This window comes from Oryza sativa, chromosome 2, assembly GCF_034140825.1.
Source record: "Oryza sativa Japonica Group chromosome 2, ASM3414082v1".
Classification (NCBI taxonomy): domain Eukaryota; kingdom Viridiplantae; phylum Streptophyta; class Magnoliopsida; order Poales; family Poaceae; genus Oryza; species Oryza sativa.
The window spans coordinates 25,121,767-25,134,417 of record NC_089036.1 but is presented as its reverse complement, the minus strand read 5'-3'; the positions used below and the strand labels follow the sequence as shown (position 1 = coordinate 25,134,417).

General features: G+C 43.2%; 1 protein-coding gene across 1 annotated transcript; it reads left to right on the top strand.

Moving 5' to 3' along the window:
* The first annotated feature begins 488 nt into the window (after positions 1 to 488).
* On the top strand, positions 489 to 6,190 carry LOC4330003 (E3 ubiquitin-protein ligase WAV3). The gene is made up of 2 exons (XM_015767320.3): positions 489 to 999; positions 3,742 to 6,190. Exons 1-2 carry the CDS (start codon positions 763 to 765, stop codon positions 5,632 to 5,634), a joined length of 2,130 nt encoding a protein of 709 aa, XP_015622806.1. The 5' UTR covers positions 489 to 762; the 3' UTR covers positions 5,635 to 6,190.
* The last annotated feature ends 6,461 nt before the right edge of the window (positions 6,191 to 12,651 follow it).

The following is a 12,651-nucleotide window of genomic DNA, read 5'->3' as shown; positions in this document are numbered from 1 at the left end:
CGATTATTGCATGCGAGAACTTGACAAAATCGCATTCTTTCTTGATTCTTTCTCTATGGGCCTAAAGTTGATAGTATATACTAATATTTAGAGCGTGTAAATCAATGCATTAGCTCTCTCACGGAAAAAGGAAGATAGTAGGCCAAAACAACGGTCTACATGCTACTAGTACATGCCTTGAACTGGTACTCCAGGAACATTAAAACCATATTTACCTGATCTATGCTGCACATCGCAATGAGCAGCAGAGACACTTCCATCGTTTTGAGCTTGGTGGGCAAAATATGGGCCAATCCTCCCAGCCACAAGTTCCGCTGTGATTTATGACCGGAGTCGGCGCCCACCAACCGGGGTGCGTGCGACCTGACCAGCACCGCACATCGGCAGCGAAAACCCCTCCGTTTTTTCTTCATCTCTTCTTCCATTTCGCTTCTCCCACCACCATACCACCACGGGTCATAACCCCCTCCTCCTCCTCTCATCCACCCACCGTCACCTCTCTCCCTCCTCAACCTCTGCTTGGCTGTCTGCCTCCTCGCCTGTCATCTGTCCCTCTCATCAGCAGCGGCGCACGGGTCAAACCAAGAGCCGCAGCATCGCCACCACCATTCACCACCGCCACTCAGACTCTCCAATGGCGGCTCCTCCCCCTCCTCCTCGTCAAAACCGCCCCTCTCCTCTCCTTGTAGCGGGTAGTTGCTTGTCGCGAGTAGGGACGAATCTGTGCTAGGGGCGAGAGGTGTGTGCGCGCTCTAGGGGGCAATGGAGGGGATGTGGAGGAAGGCCAAGAAGGCGCTGGGCGCCGGCCTCTGCGTTCGCCTCCCCGCCGTCGCCGGCGACTGGGAGGACGGCGTCAGCGAGCGCCGCGCGTCGGATGCGCTCTCCCACGACGCGTCTTCGGCGGCGGCGGCGCATGTGTCGGCGCCGAATACGCCGGCCGCGGCGTTGCCGGGAGCAGGCCCGCTCCGGAGGTCCAAGTCCGGGACCAAGTCCGCCAAGGTTAGGCTCTTCTCCTTTTCTCCCTCTTCTTCTCATTGTGAGTTATATAACCTGTGCCTTGGATTGTATCCGTGGTAGCCTTGGTTCGGGGTGGCTGGATGTGAAATGCGGAGCAGATTGGGGTTTCCTCCGGGGTTAGGCGCGGATTTGGAGCAATGTGGCTTCACCCGTGAACGATTTAGATTCAGATGTGCTTCCCCTGGCCGACAGTTTTTGGTTGCAGTAATGGGCGTTTCCTTTGTTTGTGTCTACTGTCTAGCAATTTTTTTTTGTATGCATCTGTTTTTTTAATACTGAGTTTTGTCTTGAGCCTCGCCTCTGCTAGTTTGGATTTGTCATTACCTTTGTTACTTTGTCTGCAATTGAAATCATCCTATGTTGTTTCTGAGGAAACATGGGTCTTGCCCATTTTATAATAAAAAAACCATTTTGTGTGCAGATTTTGATGATTCTGCAAACTATTTATTCTCTAAATTATTCAAAGGAATATCCAAAAAAGAAAAGAGATGCATCCGTCATTGGCTTCATCTTGTTGCTCCATTCTTCGTGTCATGTTCCAGCAAACTATCATACCATTTTGTTCTTCACCATTCAGAAAGGAATCAATTTGTGTTTTATAGCTTCTTTTTGGGCTCTGTTGTATTTATTTCATATCTTCCATAGTACAAAAATTTGCTGCTTGTTTCTTTTTCTCAAATTTATACGCCAACAGAGATTCTTACGAATTTCTATCAGCTATCAGTCTGCTGGTATTTTTCCCCTCGGTATCGCGCTTCGTTATGGGTTAATTCAAATAAAAAAACCCAGTTGTTTTTTTTTTCTGTCTAAGATACATTCATATCTTAACGTAAGCTTCTTTTCTACTGTTCCACTTGCTCGTTCCGGAATGGGAAAGTTCGCTTCTTTCCTCAGCAACTCCCCATGTGTTCACGTGTAGTATCATCCTGCCGTCTCTCTCTTACTCCGTTAGTACTACTACTACGTACTCCAACTCCAATTAATTTTGTAAAGGCGTGTTTTCCAACTGTAGCTGTCATCCATCACTGAAAATTTGTATCACCAGCCTCTTATTAGAATTACCTTATACTGTTCTTTTTATATTTATCTTTATTTAGTTGTCATGGCATGTGCGTGATCTCTTTGAATGGTCAATGTCAATTTGTGATGTTTTCTGATACAATACTATTTTTTCGTGTGGTGTTCATTGATGCCTTTTATTGCTGTGTTCACACCTTTTGTTTAGTAGCAGTTCTGATTTAGCGAGATATTGTGTATGGTAGTGCCCTGTTTGACCAACTACTTCACGAGGATTTCCTCATTACTCATTACTCAATTGGTTGACATTTATCTGCCTTGGTCAGAAGTGAAGACTTGAAAAGTTCTGATAATAAGCATCGCACAGTTATTTATTGTGATTTCCGCATTACTGCCTTTGCTAAGCTTGATTTGTCTATATTATCAAATTTGACAATTTGGTAAACTGGCATGAACGCTTACTGTGTTTAGTTGAATATATTGACACGCATGCAAGTCTGACAATTCTTTGTGGTTTCTCTGGTTTAAAATGATTTTATTTGTCAAGGTAATGCCGCGAAATGCAACATATATTGGGTGCCCAAATGCAAAATATGTATTTCTTTTAAGTTATCAGTAAGGAAACCGTAAAATCAGGTGTGCTGTTTCCATTGGTATTTATGACGTGCATACGTTATCATAAAATATAAAATACAGTTGTGGTTGCTGACTTGGTGTTAGTCAAAAGATGTATTTGTTTGAACATGCTTTGGTTTTTATGTTTTAGTCAAAATCAATAACAGTACCTATCTTAGGTCCTGTTTAGATTCCAACTTTTTTCTTCAAACTTCCAACTTCTCCGTCACATTGAACTTTTCTACACACACAAACTTCCAACTTTTCTGTCACATCGTTTCAATTTCTCCAAACTTCCAATTTTGGCGTGGAACTAAACACAGCCTTAGCTTATGATGGCACCAATGAACTAATAGATCCAACACCTTGTATGTCACAAAAAAAGATGGAATGGATGTGATATGACATCAATTCATTTAGTTCTGGTATGTGTTTGTGATATATTTTTGTTTAGCTTTCATGTGAGGCCCTATTCGAGTTGCCATATTGATCCAATGAAAATAAATCAAGAAAGTAGTAACTTTAGTCCATGAATTGCAGTTTGTGTCTATCCGACTATGTTTCAGAAATAACAAACAAATATATTGTTCGACGTGGATACACTTTGATGAAGAATTGGGATGAAAAATAAGTCTGGATAATGGTAATTTAAGGTGGGCCTAAGTAAATTTGTTGAACATGCAGATTAGTGGAGATATCTATGCAGATCTTGGAGTTGATTCAGAATTTGAGATCGGCTTCTGTCATAGTATGGCAAACTCTAGGCAGGGCTTAATTCTGTACAGTGGAATTGATCTGTGAAGATAAGGACTTAAATAGGGGTGTACGGGGTGTGGATATCAGGACAAAGGGTTGTTGTTATATGCCAGTCTGTTCACTATGTTGGATGTAACATACAAAAAGTTTTGTTCTCAATAAAGTATCATTAATATCAGTTGAACCGTCTTTTCGCAGCAAGGCTCATCTTTAAGCCCTTATGTTTCATGTTTTAAAACACATGTCTCCATGTTGATTGCACATTTCAAATGTGAAGGGGTGAGTTCTGATGTTGCACAATTAAATTGATACATCTTTCTTTTTTTCTCTCAACAGGGAATGTGCGCAATATGTTTCGATCCCATGAAGTCAGGCCATGGACAAGCACTTTTCACTGCTGAATGTTCTCACATGTTTCACTTCCACTGCATCTCCTCCAGTGTGAAACATGGAAATTATGTATGCCCAGTTTGTCGAGCGAAGTGGAAAGAGATACCCTTTAACCGCTCGTTATCTTCTATTGTACCTCGTGGTAGAAGTGGGTTGAATGTGAATCAAGCTCGATTACCCCAACAAGGCACCTACATGGCTCTTCTACGCCAGGTTCCAAGTCACCATCGAGAAGCTTCTGGTTCCCATACTTCTGAGCCAGTTGATTTCAATGACGATGAACCTTTGCAGCTGATAGAGTCTGGTGACAGTCGTGATGCTAGATGCAGTAGAGCTGTGGAGATCAAGACATATCCTGAATTCTCAGCCATTCCACAGTCGTCATCTGAAGATGATTTTGCTGTTTTGATCCATCTAAAAGCCCCTTGTGCTAACCCAGAACAAGTCACAGGCAGACCATTCAATGCCACCTCAATTGGATACCCTACATCTCGCGCTCCTGTTGATCTGGTTACTGTGCTTGATGTTAGTGGCAGTATGGCAGGCACCAAACTAGCACTCCTAAAACGAGCCATGGGTTTTGTTATTCAACACCTTGGGCCTTCGGATCGCCTTTCAGTTATTGCTTTCTCATCTACTGCCAGAAGGTTGTTTCATCTCCGACGGATGTCTCACTCTGGCAGGCAGCAAGCCTTGCAGGCTGTCAACTTGCTTGGTGCTGGTGGTGGTACGAACATTGCTGATGCATTGAAGAAAGCTGCCAAGGTTATTGAGGATCGCAATTATAAGAATCCAGTCTGCAGCATTATTCTGTTATCAGATGGTCAAGACACATACAATATTTCCTCAAATGTTAGGGGAACCCGTCCAGATTATAGGTCACTTGTTCCATCTTCCATTCTGAATCATACTATCTGCACAGTGCCTGTCCATGGCTTTGGTTTTGGTGCAGATCATGATTCAGATGCTCTGCACTCAATTGCTGAGTCCTCTGGTGGTACATTTTCCTTTATCGAGGATGAAAGTGTGATTCAGGATGCATTTGCTCAGTGCATTGGTGGGCTTCTTAGTGTTGTTGTTCAGGATATGCGACTAACTGTGGAATGCGTGCATCCTAGTGTTCAGCTTCATACTATCAAATCTGGTAGTTACTTGAGTAAGGTGGCTGGAGATGGACGAAATGGATCAATTGAAGTTGGTCATCTTTATGCTGATGAGGAGAGGGACTTCTTACTATCTTTGAGCTTCCCACAATCTCGTGATCAGACCATGCTTTTGAAGGTTGCATGTGCCTATAGAGATTCAGTAACGAATGAAGCCATCAAGATTCATGCAGATGAGGTAAAAATCCTAAGGCCAAAGTCACCTACGTCTGAGCCAGTTTGCATGGAGGTTGATCGTGAGAGGAACCGTGTCCGTGCTGCTGATGCTATTGAGGCTGCAAGGGCAGCAGCTGAGAGGGGTGCTCTTTCTGATGCAGTGGCTATTCTTGAGCATTGTCGGAGGATACTCTCGGAATCTTTTTCAAGAAAGAGTGGGGATCGCCTGTGCATTTCCCTTGATGCAGAGCTAAAGGAGATGCAGGATAGGATGGCTAGCCGGCAACGATATGAAGCTTCGGGGAGGGCATATCTGCTATCTGGATTGAGCTCACATTCTTGGCAGAGAGCTACAACGCGTGGTGACTCTACAGACAGTACCACACTTGTTTACTCCTATCAAACACCATCCATGGTTCAGATGCTGCAGCGCTCACAGAACCAATGCCCTTCACCTCCGGGCCTGAGGCCGCAGCTCCGACAAACTAGGTCACTCTTGGAGAAACCCCATCCAAGGTAGAAGGCAGTTTGCCATTGTCTCTTGCGAAGCAAGTGCAAAGATGATGGTGTAGAAATTTCATTGGTGTCATTGCTTAGTAGGTCAGTAGTGCAGTAGCTTAGCATTCATCCTTTGTTCTTCTGTTCAAGTCAAGGATGGCGGTATACCGGAAATGGGGAGGTGAGCTTGGAGGTAAATATGTTTTTGGGGGTATACTGGAGAAAGTGAATGGGGGCTTGGTGGTAAATACATTGTGAAGGGGGCCTGGGAAGAAATAGTAGAGAACTGGAGCAGTGGTGTAATTGCTACAAGGAGTAAGATTGTGTAGGTTGGTAATTTAGATTGTCAGGATGTTTCTAATTGATGAACCTCTTTTCATTTTGCCTTTTGGTGATGTAAAGGGTCTGGTATGGGGGAGGTATACCATAGAATCTTGGGGAATTTTGATTTGGGGTGGCAATGTAATTCCATGGATTTCTTGTTTTTATTCACCAGTTATTAATTGCTGGTGTTCTGCTGTCGCCTTGCCGTGAATTGCAAGTATTATCCACTACATGCACGTCCTTACTTTTCCGAATTGTAAGTATTATCCAGTTCATTCATGCCCTTGTCTTTCAGGGTCATATATGCTGATATAATCTTTCTTGTGCCTTATTACACAAACCGCACATGAGTACACACACCTTTAAGATATGCTCATAAGAAGCAAACCCCCTAACCTCACAAAATCAATATTGACTAAATTCATATTGAAAGTGAATAGACTAAATTTAGGGGGTGTTTAGAACTATGGGTGTAAAGTTTTGGCGTGTTACATCAAATATTATATAGGGTATCGCATAGGGTATTTGGGCACTAATAAAAAAATAAATACAGAATCCGTCAGTAAATCACGAGACGAATTTATTAAGCCTAATTAATATGTCATTAGCAAATCTTTACTGCATCACCATATTGTTAAATCATGGAGTAATTAGGCTTAAAAGATTCGTCTCATAAATTAGTCTCAATATGTAAAATTAGTTATTTTTTTGGCCTATATTTAATACTTCATGCCAGTATTCAAACGTTCGATGTGATAGGATGAAAAATTTTAGGGTGTGATATAAATAGGGCCTTATATTGAAAATGTATAAGCGATATTGATAGGTTGTGTGAAGTTATACTTTTATGATTTTACCGCCAGTGTAATTACATGTGAAAGTTTTTAGAGATTTTTTATGTCGAAAGTTGTACTTCCAAACGAATTTGCTATACTACTATAGTAATTTAGGGAAGAAACTCGATATAGATATTTCGGGGAACCGTGGGATACACTTTTAAGGGAAACATATTCGCTTTTTCGACCATGGGATACACTTTAAGGGAAACATATCCTCTAACTTTGTGCAGTCTGTAGTTGTAACACTGATTATATGGGCCCTACTTTGTTATGGCCCACATGTCAGTGATACAATTGCACACTACATAAAGTTAGGGGAGTCTTTTTTACTTTTAAGATTCATGCACAGGATAGAGAGCAAAAATTAAACACTCCATGCAAGGTGCTAGAGTCAAACCCACAACATGCCAACGACATGCTCGCGCTATCCACCACCAAGCTACGTGGTTTTAGTTATAATGCAATTACATAGTACTTATACTTTAGTTACACATTTGTTACAATGTACCTATATTAGTTTTATATTGTAATTATATCTTAATAAAGTTTTTAGGAACTTCTCAATGGAAAGTTACATGGGTAGTTCCTTTATAAAATCTCTCTCATGAATCCACTATTACGAATGATTACTTGAATTTTGAGAGATCACTTGATCATTAACACCAGGATGCCAGATGCGTCAAGAAAAAAAAACACTTTCAATCGTCAACATCAATAAAAACTGAATGCATATGGATCACTGACTCATTGTCATTGTCAAATAAAAACAGATGAAATTCATTAAAAAACGAAATCCTTATGATGCTGTTACAATTGATTTCCTCCCAAAAAAAAAAAAACAACCTAGATTAGCAACCTGACTACCACCTGAGGAGCCTCCTCCCTGGCTGCAATACCTGATACAGCGGATACGGCACGTCTGGGCTGTCGGGAAAGGTCGGGAAATCCGTCGTCACGCCGCACCGCGGCGAGAACTCCCCGCTGCCCACGCGATGCTTGCACTCGATCACCGTCTGCATGCACGACCTGCAGTACCTCGCCGGCGTCGTCAGGGTCACGTCCACCGCCGCGTCCCCGCGGCGGAGCTCCTCGGCGAGGCGCTCCCGCGCGAACTCTGGGACGGCGTTCGCGTGGCCCCACGCCATCACGGACCTCGCCTCCGTGGTGTTCTCGTTCCTCCCGCAGAGCTCCGGCGCGGGCCCGCTCGCCAGCTGGACGCCGCGGTAGGACACGGCCGCCGTCGTGCCGCGCTCGACGCACGCCACGCTGTACCTGCGCGGCTCCTTGATGCGGACGGTGAGGTCGAACGTGGGGTCCAGCGTGGGCCGCCCGAGGTCGCGGTCCGGGTCGAGCCCGCTGACGCCGGCGACGGCGACGCTGAACTCCGCGGACTTGCCGTCGTCGAAGGACCACTTGTAGGGATAGTAGAGCAACGCTGACATGAGCACCAGCGCCGTGAGGGCGCCGAGGATCCCCTGAAGGATATTCCAGCAGAACCCCTTCATCATCACGCCGCAGTCTTCCATCGTAAGAATCAACGAGCCGCTCGCATAAGTACTCCCGCGAGCGCCCCATGTCGACGATTTCGTAGGTTTCTCTCCGTACGCGATCTAAGCAACAGTAGAAGAAAGGCGGTTTTGCTAAATATTTATCGGGTGATTTTTTTCATAGTATTTGACGTTTTTCTCGCCGCACGATGTTTTCCAAGATTTGTGCAAAACCACGGTCAGTTGATTCCATGACCGAGTCAACCTGACTTTGTATCGATGGATTCCTATACATCACGCATGTTAGTAGCCATTTATTTCTTCTCTCTATTTCTTTCTTTCTTTTTCTAGTTACAAAAAAGTTTACAGTGCACTTATACTAAAATTACAGTCTACTTACATGCCATATCTACTATTTTTCCAAATATAATTTTAATTATAAAGCACTGTAATTTTAGTTATAAATGTAACATTTAACACTTCAGATATCTGCATGGTTTCTCAAACAATGTATTTGTACTAAAACGACAAATATTCCAGTTACCAAAATTTATAGCGCACTTGTACTAAAACAATGCACTTACATGCCATATCTACTATTTTTACAAATGTAATTTTAGTTATAAAGCACTGTAATTTTAGTTATAAATGCAACATTTAACACTTCAGATATCTGCACGGTTTCTCAAGCAATGTATTTATACTAAAACGACAAATATTCTAGTTACCAAAATTTACAGTGCACTTGTACTAAAACAATGCACTTACATGCCATATCTATTGTTTTTACAAATGTAATTTTAGTTATAAATGCAACATTTAACACTTCAGATATCTGCATGGTTTCTCAAGCAATGTATTTATACTAAAACGACAAATATTCTAGTTACCAAAATTTACAGTGCACTTGTACTAAAATTATAGTGCACTTACATGCCATATCTACTGTTTTTACAAATGTAATTTTAGTTATAAAACACCGTAATTTTAGTTATAAATGCAACTACTCTACTAACGAGCACAATCACAGGCTACATGGACGGTTTCTCTGTACTGTTAATTTTTTTTTACCGTTAGATGCAGATTTGAGGGGAGGAAAAATTTGAGTGATTTTTTCTCAAAAATCACACGACAGATGCCTAGACAGTCCCGAAGAAAGGCGTTATGACTTAGCGTCCGCCGTATCAAGGCGTCAGTTATATACAGGTCGCAGTTGGAAGATTAATCCAAGGAGTAATCAGATTGGGAGTTTGATTTACAGATGAGTTCGGCAATGATACGGGAGATAATTTGATTTCTATTCGAATGTTTCGCGTTGATGCGTTGTAGAATTCTGCGTTTGCCGCGGCCGATTACAATTGCAAACTCCATGGATGTCCACGAGTACGTGCTGGTAACAATTGACACGACGTCACGTCAAGCGTAGAAGCCCAAATCTGGAGAGGAGGCCATGGGTGCGTTCCCGGAGCAAGAACAGCCACCTCTCCTTGGTCGACGCAGCTCCTTTCGACCGGAGGAAGAAGAAGAAGACGATGAGTACACGGATGCCTTCGGTGTATGCTTCGGCCTGTTTCTGGCCATCTTCGCGATCATGCTGGTCGTCCTCTGCATCCGCCGGCCCGACACGGACGGGATGGCGGCGAGCCCGCCCGACTACTTCGTCGCGATCAACGCCGTCTCGGGCGTCGACCCGTCCACGGACCTCGGCCGGCCGGCGCTCGACCCGGTGTTCAGCCTGACCGTCCGCGTCGCCTCGCGGAGCTCCACCCGCGGGGCGTGCGTCAGGGCCGGCACGTCGGTGCTGGTGTCCTACCGCGGCGTCCCGCTGGCCGGCGGGCGCGCGCCGGCGGACCCGGAGCTCTGCGCGGGGCCGATGGGCGCGGCGGAGGACGGCTCCGTCGTCGCGCGGGGGAGCGGGGCGCGCGTGCCGGGGACACAGCTGGACGCCCTCGCGGAGGACATGCGGCGCGGCGAGGCGCTGTTCGAGGTGACGCTCGCGATGCCGTACTACGGGCAGCGGAAGGTGGCGTCGTGCTGGGACAGGGTCGGCGACGCCGCGGCGCTCCGGGTGCCGTGCGACGTGTCCCTGGTGGACCCGCGCCGCCTTGCCGGAATCACTGGCTTCAGCGATCTACCTAGTGCCGTGTAAAACGACATATTCGCTGGGAACTCTAACCACTTTTGAGTCTCTCGTGGTTTACATGTAATTTAAATAATTTTTAAAAATTATTAAAATATCAATAATATATATGATAAATCACTCCATTTTAGTCTGTCTTTTTATTTTTTAAAACTTTTTTTCAACCATTTTAATTATAAGCAAAAAATACAAACAATGAGAAGATGGTTCCTTCAGAGTTTATAATCCAATCACGAGATCAACACAACAGCAACCACTCCCACATGTGTTGAGTTGTAACTTTCCGTAGTTTCTAGAGTAGTGATCACTCGTGTCCTCAGGATGTATCTGATTTGGTACTTTCTTGGTTTTCTTTAAAATCTCTATGTGTAAGGACTTTGGGGGACTGATTTTCCCCCAATTATTTTTTCACACTTTATCTAACGTTCGTATAGAGATTTGGTTTTATGGACGCATTCTCCGTAGATTGTATTTGAATTATGTTGTGCATATTTGTCAAGCTCCCAAGGATATATCTGTTCTAAAATATACTCATCACCTAATAGGGTTCAACATTTGTACTAAAATATAATAACCTTTACACCTATTCTCATCTTGAAAAAACTAATCGGCACATATGCGCTTGATAAGTTATAAGTTGCTGGCGTACGCTCAGCCCAAGCCGGCCCACATGCTTCTCTTTTCTCCATACACGGTCGCACTTCCATTAATTTTGACAATTTGACCCTTTGCAAAAAAACTAATTTTACAAATGAACCGTCGCCAAAACTAATTTAAAAAATAACCTTTTGTTCAGCGCCAAATCGTGTGGCGCTGAAATTAGACACTTCAGCGCCAAATAGCGTGGCGCTGAATGTACGTTGGCACGTTGACTCAGCCTTCCATCTACGGTGGCACGGCATTCAGCGCCAGGTGATGTGGCGCTGAGGTGTCTAAGTTCAGCGCCACACGATTTGGCGCTGAAAAAAGGGTCACTTTTGAAATAAGTTTTGGCGGACGGTTCATTTGTAAAATTAGTTTTTGCAAAGGTTCACATTGTCAAAATTAATGGTCGCACTTCTTTCTTTCTCTCCGTTGCTCGCCTTCTTTCTACATGAAAGGTTTTCATTTTCCTCCGGTTGACTCAGGCAGTCACCATGAAAAGGCATTTTCTTTCATACCTTTTCATTTTATTTTGAGTAAATTTCACAAAATTAGATATACTTTCATCAAACTATCACAATACTACAGGTTTAAGGCAATATATCTCAAAACTATAAATTAACACTAAAATTACCACAAAACTATAAATTTAAGGCCAAGTATCACAAAACTACAGATTTAGTAACAAAATTATCCCAAAACTAAAAGTTTAGTACCAATTCAATCGCAAAATTGTAATGCTTATACCTCCAACGTAATAGTAGTGCTAGAGATCTAAACTTGTCGACGTTTTAGCACGACTACGATATTTGCATGGTATGAAGATCGTTGGTACAAAGGCATATGCCAGATTGAGGTAAAAGAAACAGTGACAAAGATTTTTATACAGGTTCAGGCCTCTTATTCATCAGAATCAGGTTATAGCTCTACTCATGTTGGCCGAAGCCGGTGTTGCTCTTATTCATCAGAATCACAAAAGTACAATATTTGAGATAATCTATCTAGCTATCGTCGATATGGCGGCATGAACACCAACACATAGTCGATGATAGGGTAGTCTTCCTCCTCAAATATGAACTCAGCGAGATCAGAGATAGCGCTAGATCCCTCTTGTCGGCCTCTACATGCACTAGATTGGGTATGTCTAAGCTGATATCTGATGTCGATGTTTGGCGGCGTGTATTAGTGTCTATTCTGACTGTTCCGTGGCCCCTCTCCTCCTATGGGGTCTTGTATTTATACCCATAGATGTCCCCTTTTGTCTAAGTAAAACTAGGGAGACACGTATGGATACAATTAGAGTAGTCATTATAGTTTCCATGTAGAACTCTACTTGTTCTTCTTTATCCGAAACTCCTTCTGTATACAAGGTATGATTCCGTATAAGATTTGGAATATGGTGGGCCCCGCCGAACTTAATCGATTACTATTGGATATGTGTTATCCATAACCCTGACAAAACTTGATAATTTGCAGTTTTGTGATACTTAGTTTCAAATCTGTAGTTTTGTGATATAACGCCTTGAATCTGTAGCTTTTTGATAGTTTGATTAAAATTCTGTAGTTTTTTAAAATTTACTCTTTTATTTTTATACCATATTTCAAAT

What these genes read in the sequence shown, in the direction of transcription:
- LOC4330003 (XM_015767320.3), top strand. Translation starts at nt 763, where the DNA reads ATGGAGGGGATGTGGAGGAAGGCCAAGAAGGCGCTGGGCGCCGGCCTC. An exon ending in CCGGGACCAAGTCCGCCAAG is followed by an intron (nt 1,000 to 3,741) that starts GTTAGGCTCTTC and finishes TTCTCTCAACAG; the next exon opens with GGAATGTGCGCAATATGTTT.